Source organism: Hippocampus comes, unplaced genomic scaffold (assembly GCF_001891065.2).
Source record: "Hippocampus comes isolate QL1 unplaced genomic scaffold, H_comes_QL1_v1.1 scaffold122, whole genome shotgun sequence".
Lineage (NCBI taxonomy): Eukaryota > Metazoa > Chordata > Actinopteri > Syngnathiformes > Syngnathidae > Hippocampus > Hippocampus comes.
Genome location: NW_017842059.1, coordinates 388,128 through 409,931, shown reverse-complemented (window position 1 = coordinate 409,931; position 21,804 = coordinate 388,128). Strand labels below are relative to the sequence as shown.

Sequence of the window (21,804 nt, the reverse complement as noted above, 5' to 3'; positions counted from 1 at the left end):
CTTACCACACACACACACACACACACACACTGTGTTGCAGCTGCTCAAGCATTGCGAGAGGAAGCTTCACCCTTTCTCCAAATCCTGCTCTTTCTAATTTTAGACGTTGGCTTTAAAAATAAACTGAAACAACATCTCCCACCGGGACCGTCGCTCTGCAAGTGCATCAGAACTTTCTCTCCACATTCCTAAACTTCTCACTCTGACACCGACATTAGCTAAAAAAATGAAGACCCCTGCTGAAATCAGTGCCAGTCGAGTGAGTAGAAACACATTCAGTCTTCACACATAGACGCTGTACCATGCCCCAAACGTTATCGCTTTTCTCCCTCCCTACTTTATCAGCAATGTAGGCCCCGCCTCCAGCTGACCTAATATGGGGGCATCTTCCTGCCCGCTGGCCAATCAGCAAGCTGGCCCCGGTCCCTTCTGGAGATGCTGTGGTCCTGTGTCGGGTCGAGGTTTTCAGTGAGGGGAGCCACGGGCGGGCTGGTGACGAGGGATGAACGTTTTTGACAGAGAGCAGGACAATTTTAAGAAATACCACCAACAAGAGTGAGAGACTGAAAGTTCTTAGGGCGGGAAGACGATTGAAGCTCTGAAGGGAGACCCTGGGAAGGCCGGGAGGAAGGTAGGATGGACCTTCAGCTTGCATTAAAGCTTCAATGAGTAGTTCTGGAGAAAAAAAGTCAAGTTTTTGTCCTGTAGTTGTCATGGGAAGTTTTGCAGAAAGTTGCCGGGCCTGCGCAGCGCGGAATGACTGCACATGGCGGAACAATAGCATGCTGTTTCAACAAACACTTGAGTAGTGTGTGTCACCATGACGTTTCGTGTTTTGTGACAAGAGGAGCTCATGGAAATTAATGCTAACTACTTCATTCGGTATTGAGACGAGTCACGTTGGACAGGTTTTCCAGATTGTCAAGATAAAACAGCTTTTGTTGAGGTCCAGAAAAAAAAAATAATCGGAAAGTCAAGTGACGCAGAGCTGTCAGAGGTGCTGGCATGGCATTGACTTCGTTTAGTCTCGTTCTTAGCGTTACACACAAGTGACAGCTGCAGCAGGATAGTCATTGGATCCGTTTGCCCCCTCCACAACAGAAATGGAGCCCTCCCCCACCTTAACCCGCCCCAGCCTGGTATGTCATCATGGCGAGGGCACAACGATGACAACAGCCAAGGTAGTTGGATCTGTGCAGGTTTACGGAAAAATTCCAGCACATTTTCAAAGGAAGTTAAAATAGGGAATGTTGGAAATATTCAAAATTGGAAACTTTACAAGAGAATTAACTGAAAATTGAGGGTGAAGTGATTAAATTATGAACATAAACATTTTCAGTTTTTTTTTTTTTTTAAAAGCAGACATTCATGCTCAACAGTTAACCCCTCTTGTCCACATGAGAGGGCATTACAGTGCCTATAGTGTGGTTATTTTTCTTGATTTCCTGATTTATTCCGGTCAATTCCCATGGAAAGTTTCCAACTTTGAAACCCAACCATTACACTTGATTGGTTTGGAATCTTACCTTTCTGTCCTGCAAGAGACAGAACCTAACCTTGAAGTGACTTAATTAGCAGTGTATGGTATATAGTGGGGCATTATTGCCCTCCTGGGGCAGATCAAGCTTGGGTTTTGGAGGAGTTTTAGTTTTTTTGGCGGGGACCCCCCTCTTTCTTTGAGATCTGCAAAGAGTATTTGAATTTAAAATGCAAAGGTGCAAAGGTTTGATTCCAGTCCCGGACTTCCTGTGTGGCGTTTGCATGTTCTCCAGGTGCTTGCGCGGGTTTTCTCCGGGTATTCCGGTTTCCTCCCGCATTACAAAAACATGCATGGCAGGTTGATGGAACACTCTAAATTGTCCATGAGTGTTCGGTGGTACCCCGCCTAACTGCCCGAAGGCAGATGGGATAGGCACAGCACACTCGCGGCCCTCGTGAGGATAAACCGATTAGAAAATGGATGGACGGTATTTCACTCTCTCAGTCAGCATGCATTCTTCTGTACACTGTGACTTTGGTTTGGACCATGCGAATTTAAAGTGAATGAGAGGAGCAGCTTCCACTGGCTGGCAAGCAAGTCAGCTCTGTTCGCACCTACAACGGCGCAAACGCCTGTTTTCAAACTCATGAATCTGCAAAAGTGCCAAAAGAAAGAAAACTCCACCCATGCACACAGTTAGACCGCCCTTTGCGCTAGACTTGCACTGGGTATGAAAATAGGGCCCTATGTGCCATTTTCCTGTGATTTGCCGAGACTCAGCATGGTAACATGCTAATCATTACTGTCACAAACCAATCCTCAGCACGACTCGTTCGTCTACACTCCTCGGTCAGACTGCATAGTAGCTAAAGAGACTTCACTTGCTTTAAACACTTAGGGTGTCTTTGAAATCCTGGTGGGCTTCTCGAGTCCTCTGACTACCTGGTCTATCCTTTGAAGTCACAATCAGAGGTGGCAAAAGTACTCACGCTTTGTAGGTAGAAGTACAGATACAGGTACACGTGTACAAAAAGACTGGGAAAAGTAACAAGTCTATTTTGACAATTTAGATGTAGAAATACAGAAGAATGTCTTCAAAGTGAAAGTAAAATGAACCCTCAAGTACAAATGCCTCAAAAACTACTTCGTTACAGTATATCAACAAAGTATGTGTATATTGTTACTTCCCACCCCTGGCCACAACACACGTTTGGGATTTTATTCCTATCTTCATGGTACACGGTGCATCAGATGTGGTGTCATGCTACTTCTTAGCATGTGAGCCATCTGAAGCCTCCGTGAGTCCAGCTGGTGTAACGGAGGCCAAGAACTGGACTCTCCTGAAGAGAAGTTCAGGCTAGTGGAAGCAGCTCGAAGACATCACATGAACGCTTCAGCATAAACAAGGACTACAAGTGACATGATGGATCATGATGGTGGTTTCCTGGCATCCGTTTTTGGGCGGTGGCCGTGGTGCTAGTAGGTGGGGTTCATTTTCAAGCAGGAAGTTTGGTCAAGAGTGGATCAGGGGGCTTGGGAGGGAGCACCCCTGTGAGGAAACAACGTTTGACATCTGATCGAGGGTGAACTTCCCTGCACACGCCAAGTAAAGGAAGAGCCATGTAAATAGCATTATGCACCGTGTGACTCGAAGCATGTTTTCACGGGAGCATGTTGACGTATGCACTTTTTTAGATCTACGTTGTTGCTCGGTCAACTTTTATTTTTTTATTTTTGGTTTGGTGTCGCAAAAGACAATATTTGAGTTACGAGTGAGCCTCAGATACGCCATCGCTTGGCAAAAGTAAATGAATAAACAAACAAATACATTTGAACGACGGCGGCCTTTCGGCTGTTTATTGAAAGGGACAAACAACCAAAACCCGCAAATACAAAATAAAAACACATGCAAGGAGCATGGACCAGATGCTCACATGGAATTGATTTAATATCGGAGTAAATTAAGTGAAACCTGGTCAGGGATCAAATTGAACTCAAAAGTGAATGTAACACTGTGTTAACTAACAAAATAGGTGGGCATCTTTGTCAGAAATATCGCTTTCCTGTTTACATGCAGCCCCTTCCTGCCCAGAGATGGGCTGATCTGATTTTTGGGCCACCAAAAAGCACACTTGATCCTGATGATGACGGTTTCATCCGCACTTGTTATCGTATCTCATGACTCAAACAGGAAGTCGGAGGACGTGCATCGTGTTAGCGTTGGGAGGTAACAAAGAACAAATACTGAGTGAAATGAACATTTCTCTGGAATCTGTATTTCCCAGATTTTTCTGACGGCCTTTGATTTTTATTGCCTTCATTTGAAACCAGGTTATCTGCCCTTTCTACTGATTTGTCACAAAAGGCTTATTGTTTTTTTCAACGTCTGCTCAAATCGATTGAGATCTTGGGATCTCATAAGGTGAAAAAGATTTTGACATTTGTGGCCCACTTACAGGAAGAGTTGCTTGATGCTGTCTCTACCAAAAATGATTCTTGGTAATTGTGTTGCATTTTAAAACAAGCTGAATTTGTTGTTGCTGTTTTTATCATTAGCTAAGTGAGTGTGCGTAAAGCTATGGGAATGTGTTGTGATGGCATAAAAGCCTGAGTCAACAGGAGCTTGCTTCTTTTTACGCCTCAGTAGGCGCAATCTGTAAGTTAAAAAAAGAAGGCAACGGTGCAGATTTGTTGTTGTCGTGCCAAGTAAATACATCTCTGTACACCTTTACTTTTATTGAAGTACATGAGAGATATATGTATATGTTTGTATATGTATATGTTTATGCGTGTGTGTGCGTGTGGTCGTGTACACCTTTACTTTTATTGAAGTACATGAGAGATTCAGTACTTCTACTAAGTGTATATGTTTATGCATGCGTGTGCGTGTGGTCAGCCAGTGTTCTCTTAAACTTCTCCGTTTGGCTCAAAGTGCTGCTGCTTGCCTCTAAACTGGACTGGAGAAAACGGAGCACACGATTTCGATTCTGGCCTACCTCCACTGGCTGCCTGTACATTTTTGCTGTGTTGTTGCTCTGGGCATTTTTTTTTTTAAATCACAGATTGGCTACCATAGCTCAGGCTCATGACAGCTTTTTGCGAAACGTAGTGTAATTCTGAAGTGACACCAAGAAAAAATATCCTGCAACCCATTCCCAGTGATGTCTTTTTGAAAACCTGCTGCAAGGAAAAAGGTTGGCAATGAGGACAGCCAACTTCAAGAAAAACACAGCAGCATATCGACATGTCTTCAATGCACAGAGAAAATTGTGGTGCTCCAAAAAAAAAAAAAAATCATAAGTAATGACTCAAAGAGACATGCTGAGGAAATTGCAAAGTACCAGGGAGATGAGAGACACGACCTGGTCACCACTTTTGTTCATGTTCTGAACAACCGTTTCCATTCAGTCAAACTATCTCCAGCAGCATCCGCATAAGTTGAGTTTGAGACGAGCCCCACCTTACCTCCGTGATGGTCTCCATTCCTACGCTCCTGGCCAGTGCATCAGGTCAGCTGACCGGCTGTTCCTGGAACTTCTATGTTGGTGGTGCCATGCTGTGTGGAGTGACCACTCTCTGCAAATAAGAGAAAGCTCCCGTCATTGTCCATTTCTTAAAACACATCTTAAAACCCACAAATCAACCCAGCATGAGAATCTTACCTCTTTTCAAGTTTTTCTTGTTCTTAACTCGTTTTATTATTTAAATTGTTGTATATGTTTTTGTTTGATGCTTATTTGTGTGCAGCGCTTTCTTACGCCTGTAGTTGTTTTTAACGCGGTTTATAAATGGAGTGGAGTGGAGTTGAGAGTGTGTAGAACCTGACATCCCAGCCTCTGAACATTTTAGGAATGGCTTGGCTTGCAAGTCAGCCGCGGACCTTCAGCGATTTCATGTGATCACTTTAAGGACTTCGCTTTCGCTATGTACAGTATGTGCGTGCATCCATGTGTGTGTGTGTTTGGGGGGGCATGTGTGCGCGTGGGGTGTGTAGATGAGTGTCTGGTGTCCAGCGGGTCACAAGATGACATAACTCACAGTCTGTGGCGCTCACTTTAACATTGAGCGACCCTTGCTGCAATAAACGGTCAACCCCGAATAAGTCGCCAGGTGCGTCATCCGCTTATGACAGATAAACATTTCACCCCCCGTCAAGACGAAAATGCATTGTAAGTTCACAGATAAAAGTGGACAAACCACTGCCAAGTCCATTTGATCACCGTTACTAACCAAAACAGCAGCACCAAGCGAAGCGCATCAACAGTCTCTGAGATGAATTTAAGAGGTGAGTCTTGTTGTAAGAGAGGTCTCTCAATACAGTTAAAAATGAGAGTCTCTCTTTAACAACAATTAGCGCTCCAGGACAGTCTGATGTGTGGCCGCTCCACTATTCTGTGTGTGTCCATGTTTAATTGGACAACAAGGGTTTATTATTTTTTTAACACCTCTTTCACGTGGCAACTGTCGCAATCTACCACCAACGTGATTTAAAATGCTTCCATGATGTGTTTTGTTGTCCCCCTTCCAGACTCCGACAGAGAAGGCGACGACGGCCATGTTCACAGCGCCAGCAGAGATCACGCCGTAAGCAAAACACAGACATGGCAAATGACTAGCTCCGCCCTCACGTCAATTACAGTTGATTGCGCAGGTCAATTTTTTTAATTCTCAATGTTGTTATTTATTATTATTTTTTTAGCAGCCTACGTATTTCAAAGTAAGTCAGTGCTGATGCACATCGCTTGCATTAACAACACGGCTGCAAACAGAGAGGAGCTAGTAAACAACAGCAGAGTCAGTGCTCAGAATGCGGTTTATTTGCTCTACTGTTTAAAGTGAAAGTCAAGTCCAAATTTTTCTTTGCAATAATGTGTTCTATGTTCCCCCACTAGTCTAAACACAGTGATTAATATTGTGTTGGTGGAATAAGCAGATTCATCCACCCGTTTTCATCCACGTCAGGGCGCAGCCATTTGGGCATTCTACTCGCCTCTGCTCTCGACTGCAATTTACTTTCAAGTGCCCTTTGGGCTCGTGTTGCGAATGTCATGTGACTACATCTGGAAAACGGGTGAGCTGTGATGTTTGCAAAGGGAGTTTGAGGGCACTTTGATGTCAATTCCCGTCGATAGCGGAAGGCGGTAGAATGTCAAAGTGGCTGTGCCCTTCGATGGATGAATACGGGTGGATTCATCTGCTTTATTGTTATTCCGTCAACGCAATAGTAATGAGAAAACTGTGTTTAGACTCACACAGGCCCATAGAATAGACCACTACAAAGAACATTTTAGGCTTGACTCACACTTTATATCATACATTTCAATGGCGAGTGATGTCAAACTAAAATGACGACTACTGAGTATAATTGCTAAAATGGCCATTGCTGTCGTTCAACGAAAGAGACTCCATGAGGAAACGCCATCCACTGAAGGTTAAAACAAACATTTGACTTTAACAAAGACAGTAATGCTCCCTTTTGATTCACACACATTGTAATATATGAGACCCATCACAATGCTGTTCCTCTGCACAGGTGAAAGATAAGAAGCGTTCTCCCCCCTCAAGCAGACCCCCCGCTGGCCCACAACGCAACCCTCACCACAGCGCATCTGCAGAGGAACGCGAGAGTCCCGAAAGAGTGGTGAGACACAAATATAGACAAACCGTAACCCCTTTTAGCAACATGCCATACATACTCTACATAAACATACGCTACGTATGATCATATACACGAAACACACGAAAATGTTGGGACAGTGTGGAGTTGCTTCCACCTTTCAACAGCTTCTATGCGTTTGGAAAGACTTTCTATCATTGATCAATTAAAACCCAGAGACTTTTGTTGGCTGCCATTGATGAGCCCAGCTGGCAGCACATCTTTGCTCGCTCGCTACACTATTGTGGACCACAATGGATGGGCCACAAAAACAGCTTTCAGTTGTGCGGAATCAGCAGAGATGTCAGCAGTCTTTGCACCAGAGCATCAACAACAAACAATGTGGCTTATCTTTCCTGAATTACGGGAGAACCAGAAATGGAACTTACCGCGTCTGGCTGCTTGGCACGGTTTAGGCAAGGCAATTAATTCAAATATTACTTATACGCATACACACAAATGAATGACAACAACTTGAACGTAAATGCCATGAAGCTGAAAACATAATTCCTGAAAAAAGTTGTATATTTCCCTCATAAGCTAGATATTTTCAGGAAAAAAAAAATCGTGTACAGCATTTTTGTCCAAAAAAGAACCCAAACTCAAATATTTCTGAAAATGTTCATATATTTCATAAAACAAGTTTGATTAAAAAGGACCAGTGGTACAATCCAGAAGTTGTATATTTCCCAGAAAGTTGTCTATTTTTGAAAATGATCAAAACTTTATATTTCCTACCCCACAAAAACATTTGTGTTGTGTATAGGAGCAGAAGGAGAAGCTCCATGCAGAGTTGAAAAAGGTGCTGAGTCAGAAGAGAAGTCACCTTCGAGCATCCACCTGCCAACTGACCCAATCGGAGATGGACCCGGAACCTTCTAACGAGCAGACAGTAAAGCCCCCTTAGCCATCAAACTAACAATCTAAACCGAACTGGAAGTTTTCAAGTCATCTCGTAAAAATACAAATCATGTAGTCGACTTCAAATTTTAAAATGCCACCGTAGGCTATAGACAAAACAAGAATTGACACTGACATTGACATATTTTGAAAACGTGAGATGAATAACCTCCACAAGTATGGGAAGAACATTCGAACTACACACAGGAAGGCCAGAGCCGACATTTGAAACCCTGACTTCACAACTGCCAGGCAGACATGCTCGCCACTGGTCCACGGTGTTGCCCATACTAATAAATTGACAACAGTGTTGCTCCTGAAGGTCCACTGGTTGATTTTCGCACTTCGAAATTTATGCTAGCTTCTTACCTAGCTTCTTGATTTGTTCTGAATTATTTCCATATGTTATATTGATTCATACTGTTCACCATTCCATCTCACATACTTTTTTTTTAGCTTGACTTCACAACAGTGACAGACAAGACTGAAAGACTTTGTATTTGTATTTGAGGACCAGACCCCAGTGGAAGCCGCGGAGCCTCCGGTGGAGATCGTGGTGGAGACGGAGGCGGAGGCTGGAGCAAGTGGCTACAGCGTGACCGGCGGTGGAGAGCGAGGCATCTTCATCAAAGACGTCCTCAAGGACTCACCAGCTGCCAAACATCTCAGCCTGCAGCAAGGTGCCTGCATGCTTGCAAACTCCCCCACTGCAGTCAACACTATTTGCATTAGTTAAGGATCAAGATCGGCCCGAATAGTCGATAGTCCCTCAAAAGTGTTTTGCCAACATTCATAGTTTTAACCCTAAAAAAAGACTCCAAACCATACACTTTGACATTACAAAGTCATTTCACAACATTACTTTTAAAAATAATGCCTGACAGATGATTTGACTTGTAGAAAACAAATGCACAGGAAATGCAAGGATGCTGTGCATGTCACCACTTCGAAACCAGTGAAAGTAAACTAAAAAGTTGTATAAATAAATAGAAAAAGGTTGTATATTTGGAAAACAGGTATGCTTCCCAAACTAGTCAAACCGTACAATTCCTACTATATTTCCATAAAAAGACAGATCTTTCCGAAAAAAGTTGAATTCACCACAAAAGTTTGATATTTCTGAAAACATTTCTGAAACAGTTGTGTATTTCCTCAAAAAGGTCCTATGTTTTGGAGAAAGGTTGTTTATTTCTGAGAAAAAGTCATTTATTTGAAAAAGAAAAAAAAAAGACTGTCATTATTCAAACTTGTATACGACAACAGTCCCCAACAACAGACTGCTGTGATATTCTGGGAGTCCAAAATACTACTTTGATCCATACTAGGTGATCAGCTGCTAAGTGCCAAGGTCTACTTTGACAACGTGCGTTATGAAGATGCTCTGAAGATCCTCCAGTGCGCTGAGCCCTACAAAGTTAGCTTCCTGGTAAAGAGGACGGTCCAGGGGGAGGAGGTCTGCGTGCGGCCCCGCCTGCCCAGTGTGGACATCAAAGGTCCCAAAGCCAAGATGACCAAAATGGTAATTAAAAATTTCATTCATCCTCCCTTGACTCTGAGTCTGGCTTGTTAAATGTCACCTTATCACTGGCCAATCATGGTCACACCATGCATGAAGACGGGATTTCCACTTTGAATGGAGGAACTGTATATATGTTTATTTAGCCCATATTTTAACTCTAAACGTCTGGTCACCCTACCTTGGCTGAGAAGTTGACAATTTAGCACATTTCCAGTGCACTGAACAGTGGCGAGCAGATAGTTAGCATGATGGTATTCTTGCTTGTGAATTTTTTTTTAGGATGACCCTGTTTTGGATGCTCTCGATAAAGTGGTGCTCCATTTAAATTGATGTGAAATGCCAACCAATCATGTTTACAACAAGCATACAGGCAGTACTTTCACTCTGAGTGAAACAAGTTTTTATTATGTTTGTATTTATTTTTATTTTATTAAACTGAAACCAGACCAAAAAAACAAATCAAGAGTTGGTCACTCTTCGTGTACAGTGGTACATGAAGCTAAGTTATCGCTTAGCTTAGCGTCTGTAAGATCAGGATGAATTGCTCAGAGAGCTTTTCTTAATTTTTTTGGCTCCCCAAGGCATATCTTGGTGGTGTTAACAGAACGTGCTAACTAGCAGACAGCCGCCCGATGCAGTCTGGCAATGAAGTTCACTGTCGGCCAGAGTGACTGCTTCATATTCTGAATGAAACATGTTCCCTTATAAAATTAATGGTAACCTTGTCATTGATGTTTGATTGTTACATAAAGGCATCTAAAATAGGGGAGGGTGGCTGACCTTGTTGTATGTTTCAGAGCGTGAAGGCGATCAAGCCGTTCAAGGCCAAGAAGAAGAGAGGTGGCCGCTTTGGTCTGAAGAGGCTCAGGGAGAAACGGCGCGAGGAACTGGTGATCGAGGGAACGCCACCCCGGCTGGAGATGAGCGATGTGGACGTTGAATTTTGCCTCCCCAGGTTCAAACCCAGGCGGAGCGACCAAGTGAAGGCAGAAGGAGGAGCTGCAGCAAAGGCAAAGAGGAAAATCAGGTTGTATTACATATCGTAGGGATCATTTCAAATGTTTTTTTATGTAAATATATATATATATCAATCTCTCTCTCTGAGAGAGAGAGAGAGAGAGAGAGAGAGAGAGAGAGAGAGAGAGAGAGAGAGAGAGAGAGAGAAAGAGAGAGAGATTCTGTATTCCTCCTTCGAAAATTGGTACTCTCATTTATGCAGTGATTACAAGTGATCTGAAGTTTGATGCTAACCAAAACAGGAGTGCCTGCCAAGGTCCACTTGCTGCACCAATTAAAGTGCGTCGAAATCAAACAATTGATCATGTCTTCAGCGTCAATTAGCGTTCTAGAAGACTGAATAACTATTGTTTTAAACTTAATGACACACATTGAAATACACTGCAAACACTAATTAATGCTTTTGCAGAAATAGACTCCCTCAGCCACTTTTTGAAGAAATACGGTGTAAGAAACTGAGTACAGTGAGGTTCGGAAAAGTTTTAGAAATGTTGCAAGGATTTTTTTTCACAATTTTCTGTGGCAGTTTTCATCCTAACAAAATGTCTTCTCAGGTTTCCTCGGATGAAGATAAAAAGTCAGAGTGGAGGAAAAGAGGACAGTGGAAGACTGGAAGCAAAGGTGAAGGTCTCCCCGGCTGAGATTCCAGGAGCCAAAGCGAAAGCCAAAGGAAAAGGTCACAAGTTTGAAATCAGCTTTCCCAAGAGTAAGGATACCAAGTCTGGATCCGTGGAACTTAAGAAGCCGGATGTCAACATTCCGTCGCCGTCTGTAGAGTTCAGTTTGCCTGCTGGGAAAGGTGTAGATGTGGAAATGGGGGGAGTATCATTAAATTCGCCAGATGTGGATTTTGCCCTCCCCTCCATCAAAGCTGACACAACTTTGCCCGCTCAGAAGGGAAAGGTGGGAATTAAAGGTCCAAAAGTTGAAGTAAGAGGCGATGACGCCAAAGTTATGAAGGGAAAAGTTGATGTTGAAACAGGCAAAGGTGATGGAAAACTGCAAATGCCAAACTTGAAACTCCCCAAAATGAGACTGGTATGTGATTTGGATGAGACTGATGATGACAAAAGGAAGGTCAAAGCAGAAGGAGAAATCAGTGTTCCAACCGTGGAAATAAAAGGGGGAAGTGGTATTGTTCTCCCTGAAGCACATGTCAACAAAGGAGGGATTTTAGAAAATGTTCCATCTGTGCCTTCGGTTGACATCTCTTTTCCCAAAGTCAAAGGAACATCAAATATGGATATAAAGACCACAATTAGGAAGCCTGGAATGGACTTTTCTGTGTCAAACGTGGACCTCCATGTTGAGAGAATTCCAGACGAGGTGGAGGGCTCTTTTAAAGGACCTGAAATTTCCATGCCCACACTTGATGTCTCTTTGCCAAAGATGGGAGTGTCTGACAAGGATGTGGCTGGTGCAGGAAGTGATGGGAAATTCTGCCCTCCTTCTGCTGAGGTTGGAGTAGACATGAGCCATTATATTGGTGGAGATGGGAAGTTCACCCTACCTAATTTTAATGGATCTCAATCACAAAAAGTTAATCTGACAGGACCGGGTGCTGAAGGAGAATTCAAGTTGCCTAGTGTGGACCTGACGCTTCCCAAAGGCAAAGATGTGGACCTCGATATGCCCGATGTTAACATTTCTTTACCAAAGATCAGTCTTCCTGAGGGTGGTATCAAGCTAAAAGGCCCGGACTTCAAGAAGGGGAAAATGGATTTTCCAGACATTGATGTCTCACTTCCCAAAGGAAAACTTGAAGGTGGCATTGAACTTGAAGGCCCAGATATCAAGGGAGGAAAATTCAAAATGCCAACATTTGATGTTTCTTTACCAAAAGTCAATCTTCCAGAGGGTGGTGTCAAACTGAAAGGTCCACCATTCAAAGGAAAGATGGACACTGCATATATTGATGTCTCAATACCCAAAGAAAAATTTGAAGGTGGCATTGAGGTCGAAGGCCCAGATATCAAAGGAGGAAAGTTCAAAACACCGTCGTTTGATGTTTCTTTACCAAAAGTCAATCTTCCAGAAGGTGATGTCAAACTAAAATGTCCAGAACTTAAAGGAAAGATGGATATCCCAGATGTTGATGTCTCTCCTCCAAAAGTTGAAGGAGATTTTGACATCAAAGGCCCTGATGTCAAAGGAGGAAAGTTTAAAATGCCAAAACTTGATGTTTCTTTACCTCAAGTCAATCTTCCAGAGGGTGGTGTTAAACTAAAAGGTCCACAATTGAAAGGAAAGATGGAAACTGCAAATGTTGATGTCTCACTTCCCAAAGGAAAATTTAAAGGCGACATTGAGCTTGAAGGCGCTGATGTCAAAGGAGGAAAATTCAAAATGCCAACATTTGATGTTTCTTTACCAAAAGTCAATCTTCCAGAGGGTGGCATCGAACTGAAAAGACCAGACCTCAAGGGAGGCAGGATGGAAATGCCAGACATTGATGTCTCACTTCCCAAAGGAAAACTTGAAGGTGGCATTGAGCTTGAAGGCCCTGATGTCAAAGGAGGAAAGTTCAAAACACCATCGTTTGATGTTTCTTTACCAAAAGTCACCCTTCCAGAGGGTGGTTCCAAACTGAAAGGTCCAGAACTCAAGGGAGGGAGGATGGAGATGCCAGACATTGATGTCTCACTTCCAAAAGGACATTTTGAAGGTGTTGTTGAGGTTGAAGGCCCTGATGTCAAAGGAGGAAAGTTCAAAACACCATCGTTTGATGTTTCTTTACCAAAAGTCAATCTTCCAGAAGGTGGTGTCAAACTAAAAGGTCCCGAGCTCAAGGGAGGGAGGATGGAGATGCCAGACATTGATGTCTCACTTCCAAAAGCTGAAGGAGATTTGGACATTGAAGGCCCTGATGTCAAAGGAGGAAAGTTTAAAATGCCAACGTTGGATGTTTCTTTACCAAAAGTCAATCTTCCAGAGGGTCGTGTCAAACTGAAGGGTCCAGAACTCAAGGAAGGGAAAATGGAAATGCCAGACATTGATATCTCACTTCCAAAAGCTGAAGGAGATTTGGACATTGAATGCCCTGATGTCAAAGGAGGAAAGTTTAAAATGCCAACGTTGGATGTTTCTTTACCAAGAGTCAATCTTCCAGAGGGTGGTGTCAAACTGAAAGGTCCAGACCTCAAGGGAGAGAAGATGGAAATGCCAGACATTGATGTCTCACTTCCCAAAGGAAAATTTGAAGGTGGCGTTGAGGTTCAAGGCCCTGATGTCAAAGGAGGAAAGTTCAAAATGCCAACGTTGGATGTTTCTTTCCCAAAAGTCAAACTTCCAGAGGGTGGTGCCAAACTAAAAGGTCCAGAGCTCAAGGGAGAAAAGATGGAAGTACCAGATGTCGATGTCTCACTTCCCAAAGCTGAGGCAGATTTTGAACTGAAAGGTCCAGAACTCAAGGAAGGGAGGATGGAAATGCCAGACTTTGATGTCTCACTTCCAAAAGCTGAAGGAGATTTGGACATTGAAGGCCCTGATGTCAAAGGAGGAAAGTTCAAAATGCCAACATTTGATGTTTCTTTACCAAAAGTCAATCTTCCAGAGGGTGGCGCCAAACTGAAAGGTCCAGAACTCAAGGGAGGGAGGATGGAAATGCCAGACATTGATGTCTCACTTCCCACAGTTGAGGCAGATTTTGATATTGAAGCCCCAAAAGTCAAAGGACGAAAGTTCAAAATGCCAAAATTGGATGTTTCTTTCCCAAAAGTCAATCTTCCAGAGAGTGGTATGAAACTAAAAGGTCCAGAACTCAAGGGAGGGAAAATGGAAATTCCAGACTTTGATGTCTCACTTCGAAAAGCTGAAGATTTAGACATTGAATGCCCTGATGTCAAAGGAGGAAAGTTTAAAATGCCAACGTTTGACATTTCTTTACCAAAAGTCAATCTTCCAGAGGGTGGTGCCAAACTGAAAGGTCCAGAACTCAAGGGAGTGAGAATGGAAATGCCAGACATTGATGTCTCACTTCCCAAAGGAAAATTTGAAGGTGGCGTTGAGGTTCAAGGCCCTGATTTCAAAGGAGGAAAGTTCAAAATGCCAATGTTAGATGTTTCTTTACCAAAAGTCAATCTTCCAGAGGGTGGTGTCAAACTAAAAGGTCCAGAGCTCAAGGGAGGAAAGATGGAACTACCAGATGTTGATGTATCACTTCCCAAAGTTGAGGCAGATTTTGATATTGAAGCCCCGAAAGTCAAAGGAGGAAAGTTCAAAATGCCAACATTGGATGTTTCGTTACCCAAAGTCAGTCTTCCAGAGGGTGGTGTGAAACTAAAAGGTCCAGAACTCAAGGGAGGAAAGATGGAAATTCCAGACGTTGATGGCACACTTCCCAAAGTGGAGGGAGATTTTAACATAGAATGCCCTGAAGTCAAAGGAGGAAAAATGAAAATACCGACATTGGATGTTTCTATCCCAAAAGTCAACCTTCCAAAGGGTGGTGTTCAAATAAAGGGTTCAGGTCTTGACGGACGAAAGATTGAGATGCCAGACTTAGACATTTCATTCCCTAAGGGAAAAGCAGAAGGAGAAATAGGGATTGGTAAAGGAGGAAAGTTCCATATGCCCTCTGTGGATATTTCTCTTCCGAAAATAAAAACAAAAGGTCCAGAGATAAATACTGAAGGCCCAGATGGTGAAGGTGGAAAAGTCACCATGCAGACCATTGATGTTTCTCTTCCCAAAGCTGAAGGACATCTCGATATTGAAGGCCCTAATGTCAAAGGTGGAAAGTTCAAAACGCCATCGTTTGATGTTTCTTTACCAAAAGTCAATCTTCCAGAAGGTGATGTCAAACTAAAATGTCCAGAACTTAAAGGAAAGATGGATATCCCAGATGTTGATGTGTCTCTTCCAAAAGTTGAAGGAGATTTTGATATTGAGGGACCTCATGTCAAAGGAAGAAAATTTAAAATGCCAACATTGGATGTTTCTTTACCAAAAGCCAGTCTTGCAAAAGGTGAAGTCAAATTAAAAGGTCCAGAACTCAAGGGAGGGAAAATGGAAATTTCAGACATCGATGTATCCCTTCCCAAACAAAAAGTTGAGGGTGATGTTAATTTTAGAGGCCCTGATGTCAAAGGAGGAAAGTTTAAAATGCCATCACTCGATGTTTCTATACCAAAAGTCAATCTTCCAGAGGGTAGTGTCAAATTAAAAGGGCCAGAGTTCAGTGAAGCGATGACTGAGATGCCAGCGTTGGACATGTCATTCCCTAGAGGAAAAGCAGGAGAAATAGGATTTGGAGGGCAGGTTACCAAGGGAGGAAAATTTCACGTGCCCTCTGTTGATATTTCTCTTCCAAAAGTGAAAACAAAAGGTCCAGAGATAAATACTGATGGTCCTGATATTGAAGTTGCAAAAGTCGCCATGCCAATGGTTGATGTGTCTCTTCCCAAAGTTGAAGGAGATCTGGATATTGAAGGCTTTGACGTTAAAGGAGGAAAGTTCAAATTACCAGCATTTGATGTTTCTTTACCAAAAGTGAATCTTCCAGAAAGTGGTCTTAGAGTAAAAGGTCCAGAACTAAAGGGAGGCAAAATGGAAATTCCAGACATCGACGTCTCACTTCCCAAAGGAAAAGTTGAGGGGCATGTTGACATTGAAGGCCAAGATCTCAAAGGAGGGAAGTTGAAAGTGCCAACATTGGATGTTTCTATACCAGAAGTAAAAGGTCCAAACCTTGAGGGAAGTAAGCTTGATATTCCACACATTGATGTGTCACTTCCCAAAGGAAAAGCGGGGGGAGAAATTGGACTTGAAGGACATGTTGACAAAGGAGGAAAGTTCCATATGCCCTCTGTGGATATTTATCTTCCTAAAATGAAAACAAAAGGTCCTGACATAGAATTTCAAAGTCCTGACATTAAAGGTGGAAAAGTCACCATGCCAGCGGTTGATGTTTCCCTTCCGAAAATTAAATCCCCAGAAGTCGATGTCAGTTTGGAAGGTCCTGATGTAAAAGGTGGGAAAGTTGCCATCCCGGCAATGACTGGACTGACAGGAGAAGGTGCAGGTTCAGGCTCTTTTAAACGTGGGACAGTCAAACTTCCAACTGTTGACATCTCAGCCCCGAAGGTGGATATTGACTTTGGCCTCACCAAACCAAAAGGTGACGATGTGAAAGTGGCGCTTCTGAAACCAGAGGGAAGCAGGCCTTCTTCTGGGGGAAGTTTTGATTTGCCCAATGTTTCTCTCAAAGTCCCCAGTTTTACACTTCCCAGGTTTGGTGGCAAGTCCAAGAGTGGCCATTTGCAGGTGTCGGGACAAAGCACTGAGGTCGACATTTCTCTCGGGGAGCCATCCGTGGAGTTGGGTTTGGACAGTAAAGTGACAAGCAAAAAAGCTAAACTCAAAAAGCCCTTCATTGGAATATCCAAAACGGATGCAGATGTGTCTGTGTCTTGTCCTGAATTAGATGTCAATATAAAAAAGGGGGGCATTGACATTCCTAAACCAGATACTAGTGTTGATGTAGAAAGGAAAGGTCGCTTCCATGCACCCGATGTCACTATCAAACTCCCAAAGTTCTCCATGCCAGGATTTGCTTCAAAAGATGGAGATTTGGGAAAGCCAAGCGCTGACCTTGAAGCTCAGGCCAAGGCCAAGATGCCCTCAGTTGAGCTATCACTTCCCGCCACTAAATCACCAGAAAAGGAGGTTCTTCTCCCCAATGCAGAGGTGGACGTATTGGAGTGTGACATCCGAACCTATGAGGGAGAAATTCCCAAAAAGCCTGCTATTGATGTGAATGTGCCCAAAGTAGACCTGGCTGTGCCACTTCCCAAAATAAAACTTGAGTCCAGTTCTGAGAGAGAAGGAACAAAATTCACAATGCCTAATGTGGACTTATCCTTACCAAAAGGAAAAGTTGGCAGCATGCCAAAAAGCAAACCTTTAAAGATTGAAACACCAGAAGTTGAACTCAAAATGCAGTCAATAGACGTGTCCTTTCCCAAAGCACCAGATGCTGACTTCCATGGACATGGACAAGGCGACTTTAAGACGCCACATGCAGTCACTGACCTCCCAGAAGCGACAATCCAAAGGACAGACATATCTATCCGCAAAGACAAAGGTGATGTGCATGTAAAGGGAGAGCAAACGGGTCTGAAACTGAAGATGCCAAGCCTGGATATCGCATGTCCAAAAGGAGACCTGGAGCTGGACATGCGACTTCGGAAAGGGGACACCAAGGGGGTAGAATGTCATGGAGAAACCAACAGCAAAGTCAAAGGGCCCAAAGTCAAGGGAACAAAGTTCAATATCGGAATGCCCAAAAAGAAAACTGGTGGCAGTGTAAAATCTGAGCATGACGTTGAGAATATTGAACCTGCAGTCTCTGGTCTGACATCCACAATTCACAACGGACACAAAGAGGGAAATATTAACATCCAAATGCCAGGCGTTACGTTACCAAGTGCAAGTGTGAAAGGCAAAGAAGACTCAGAAGAAAGTGGCCTCCCGTCATCATCTAGTGCAATCCCCAGGATTCCGGACATAGACTTTGATATCGGTACAGCACAGGATGAAGAAGATGACAAATTAGGCAAGAAGATAAAAATCCCCAAATTTGGTGTCCCACTCCCGTCCCTGTCCTCCCGGGAAGGAAGAATGGAGATCCGAGGACCGGAGACCAAATCCGAAGGCCCCAAAGTGAAGAAAGCAGTTTTTGTTTTAGTAAATCCATCCCAAAGAGATGACGCCAAGGTGAAGATTCCTAAATTTCAAACAAACACCATAGAAACATCTGTTAGCACACCTGGAATGTCAGTGTATACCAGCCCATTAAGTTCAACTGACGACACACTCAAGCCAGAAGCTCCAAGTTCAAAGTTCCACTTTGAAACAGATACACGACTTCACAGGGGCTTCAAAGACGAAGAAGTGGCAGCTAGCGGAAAAGTCAAACTTCCAAAGGTGGAATTCACTTCTCCTTATGGAAAGAAAGCTTCAGGTGACGCCAGCTTGGAAACCGCAACCAGACTGGGCAAACCTTCATTGTCAGGGGAAGCTCCTAAAGGGCTCCAGATAAAACCTGGCAATGTTTCATTTGAAGGTTTTGTTGATGAGTCCTCAAAGGACGTTGTCACACAACACTCCAGAACGCAAATGCTCCATCAGGACACCTCGGCATCTCCAGCTTCTTTTACCATGGAGTTCAGCTCATCAAAAGTCCAAACCTGGAGCGAAGGAGACATCAAAGGAGACCCCCAGGGGATAGAGGCCCCCCCCTGGTTCAAGGTCCCAAAGTTCACCCTGAAACCTCACTCCACAGGTAGGCCTGGTCTCTCACCTTGAAAGTAGTTACTGTCCTGTTTGAAAATGTTATTTATTTATTTACTTTTGCCAAATAGTGCTTCTCTGTAAAACAGCTCTAGCATTCAAAGCTACTCTTCTTTAAAAGAAGACGAACATGCAACTTCTGCCAGACGTTTGGAAGTAGAAGGCTACTGCAGTCATGACAAGTGACATTAATCCACCAGAATTCTACTTTATGGTTACAATCTGATATGGGATTCTGGTTCAGGCAAACCATTTTAACATTAAAAAGGAACGAACTACAAAGCCAACGTTTCATCAACCTTCATCCTGGTGTGCTGATGAGGTGCGGAGCTGGCATCTGCTCACGTTAATTTAAGAACGTAGCTGTTTACCTTCCCAGACACCAGTGAATAGCATGTGTTCACTGTAGTGGAATTTGTGATTTTGTTTCCCTTTTATTAACTGTCATGTCTTGCTTTGTCTCTCTGCTACAAAGACTAACCTTCCCTTCTGTCTTACACGCTTCTCCAGCTGTTTTCCCTCCTCACTTTCTGTCCTTTTGGCCTGACCTCCTGGCAGGCTTCCTCCAGATCACGCCGGAGGGGTCTCCCCAGGCACAGCGGCGAGGGGAGCTGGGAGGTGAGGCCAACATGTCGGGCTCCTTCTGCCAGCACTCCTCTGACATCACCACACGCGAAGTGTCCACCCCGGGGGGAGGAGGCTCAGTTACTGTGGTCACCAAGACCACCAGGACGACGCGGCACTCCACACCTGCCGAGACCTCAGCGGGTGTTTCGGTGGCAACCACTCATCCACCATCAGACCTCTGAGGAGCCAGACACGCCTGCAAAATGAAAGCCTTTGTTTTGGTAAATACAGAGGCAACCCAACTTACGAACGAGTTACGTTCACATAGGCTGTATCTTAAACTGTTTGTAAATCGTTATTTTGCCATTTTTCTATTCTCACTAAGTTTTACATTGTGCCTGTTCTTTCTTGAACCGTTTGTTGAAAACCTAGTCAAGACAGTGTCAGTAGTGAACGGTTTGTTCCTGTACAACCCGCCATAGGTGGAAAAAAAAAACGTTCTGAATCGGTTTTACCCCTTCTGAACGCTTTAAACACCTTCACACTTAAAACGCACTTAAACAGATTAAAACACTTTTTTTAAAATTCCTTAGCATTGTTTTCACTTTCCTTCCCAAGAAATGAGACATCGTGTTGGATCACTTTGAGGAAATGAAGTCAAGACTCTTGCTTGCAGTTTTCCAAATAAAGGGCAAAGTGTGATTGCTTTAAGCTATTTATGTTTCTTTCCTAGTTGAAGTTTAAAACTGACACGAAAAAAAAAAAGAACAAAATGTTCAGCCCAATTATATACAGTATATCGTGTATCGAAAGTCCACTGGCCTAATGCTGAAATATAATGCGAAACGCCAAACGTGATCATGGAAATTAGCGATGTTACGGTAATAATCAACATTCAAAAAAATTTAACTTTAACTCACACAGAGCAGCAACACAATCCAGCAGAGCTTACAGCATATGCAGAAAGTATCTTGACACATAGTTCTGTTCAGACTTGCCTGTGTAGTGTAAAAAAAAAAAAAAAAAAAAAAATTCATACCTTAAAAATCTGCGATATAGCAGGGACAGGAAAGATTAACCACTATGAAATGGTGGTGGTTTACTGTACACTGTAGGCGCTCAATTCAAAATTCTGTCTTGGAAGTTTAAAAAAAAAGTGTTGTTTTTAGACTAACAGGGAATTTTTCACAATTTTCTAATGTAAGCAAATTGAATGTTCGTAAGTAGGGGAGTGTCTGTATTCATGTGATGAAGACTCAATCAAGCAGCATTCATTCGTAACAGAGTCAGATATATTTACTTTTTCATTTTTCATCGTGCCATTTTTTTTTTTTTTTTTAGTTACTGCATCTCCAAGTGTGTTAGTGTAGTTTGAGTTATTTTCAACATTTAACATGCTATGTCAAAGGAGATTTATTGTGAAGAGATTTCATTGTAGTTGTAGTGACATTTGACAGTACTGCCAGAGGACGATGTAAATACAAGTTTGTCCCTTGTGGACGTAGGTCATTCATTACTATTTTTACAATATTCTTCGAGAGTAGCAACAGGAATGTTTTTGTCACATTGGTTTGTGTGTCTTTGGGGTTTATTTGAGATTGTTACACATTTTTGTATTTTTAGCTTGTTAGTCATGCCGTAAAACTTTTTCTTTTTTTTTTTGTCATTTGTGTGGATCATACCTGTAAACTTCCGACTGGTGGTCAATCATGCAGACCGAAATGCTGCTGTTTTAGTTCATATTTTTATTTTTCATGCATCTCAAGTGAGGAATATGTTGCTCAGTTTAAATTATTCTTCTCATATATACTATTTGGACACAGTTATCAACTCTTTGCGTGGAATAAGCAGTATAGATAAGAAATTAATGGCTGGTCATCTATGTGGTGAATATAAACCTCACCCTCATATTAACTAAGAATAGTGTGTCTGATAAAGTAAAAATGACTGTTTTTAAGACATTACAGTCTGTAAAAATAGAAAACCGCAGCACTACAGCCCGTCATCACATTTCGTATGACAGATATTTGAGAATGTATAATCATTTACGTTTTTGACTTTGATTGCTGTGCCTGTTTTGCAAGTGAAAGTTACATTTTATTTTACATTTTTCAAATGCTGGATAAAGATTGTATGTCTGTGCACACCGAGATGTTTGTGGAGAAACTTTGACTTCTGGTTTGAATGAGTATGTATGTGTTCAGTGCTACAGTATATGTGTTGTCACACCTGCATTGGAGAGATTGTTGGTGAAGATATTACATAAATAAATTAATATATTCACACAGACATCGTGTATATTTCAATAACAGTGTGACAAGTTGCAACACACATCATTTGTGATTCAACACAAAAATGAAATAAACATTTGAC

General features: G+C 42.7%; 1 protein-coding gene across 17 annotated transcripts in view; it reads left to right on the top strand.

Annotated features, from left to right (window-relative positions):
• Window positions 1-20,184, top strand: part of prx (periaxin) — a 21,222-nt gene extending 1,038 nt beyond the window's left edge. Inside the window, exons 1-13 of one of the 17 annotated variants that reach the window (XM_019861256.1) lie at window positions 1,127-1,181; window positions 6,009-6,064; window positions 7,014-7,121; window positions 7,903-8,028; window positions 8,548-8,716; window positions 9,362-9,555; window positions 10,353-10,582; window positions 11,127-12,442; window positions 13,661-13,702; window positions 13,970-14,245; window positions 14,420-15,220; window positions 15,305-18,856; window positions 19,423-20,184. In XM_019861256.1, coding sequence (XP_019716815.1) covers window positions 1,142-1,181; window positions 6,009-6,064; window positions 7,014-7,121; window positions 7,903-8,028; window positions 8,548-8,716; window positions 9,362-9,555; window positions 10,353-10,582; window positions 11,127-12,442; window positions 13,661-13,702; window positions 13,970-14,245; window positions 14,420-15,220; window positions 15,305-18,856; window positions 19,423-19,673 — 7,161 coding nt within the window. In that variant the 5' untranslated portion in view covers window positions 1,127-1,141 and the 3' untranslated portion in view covers window positions 19,674-20,184. The other 16 variants (XM_019861255.1, XM_019861254.1, XM_019861252.1 and 13 more) reach the window with 16 other exon arrangements.
• The last annotated feature ends 1,620 nt before the right edge of the window (window positions 20,185-21,804 follow it).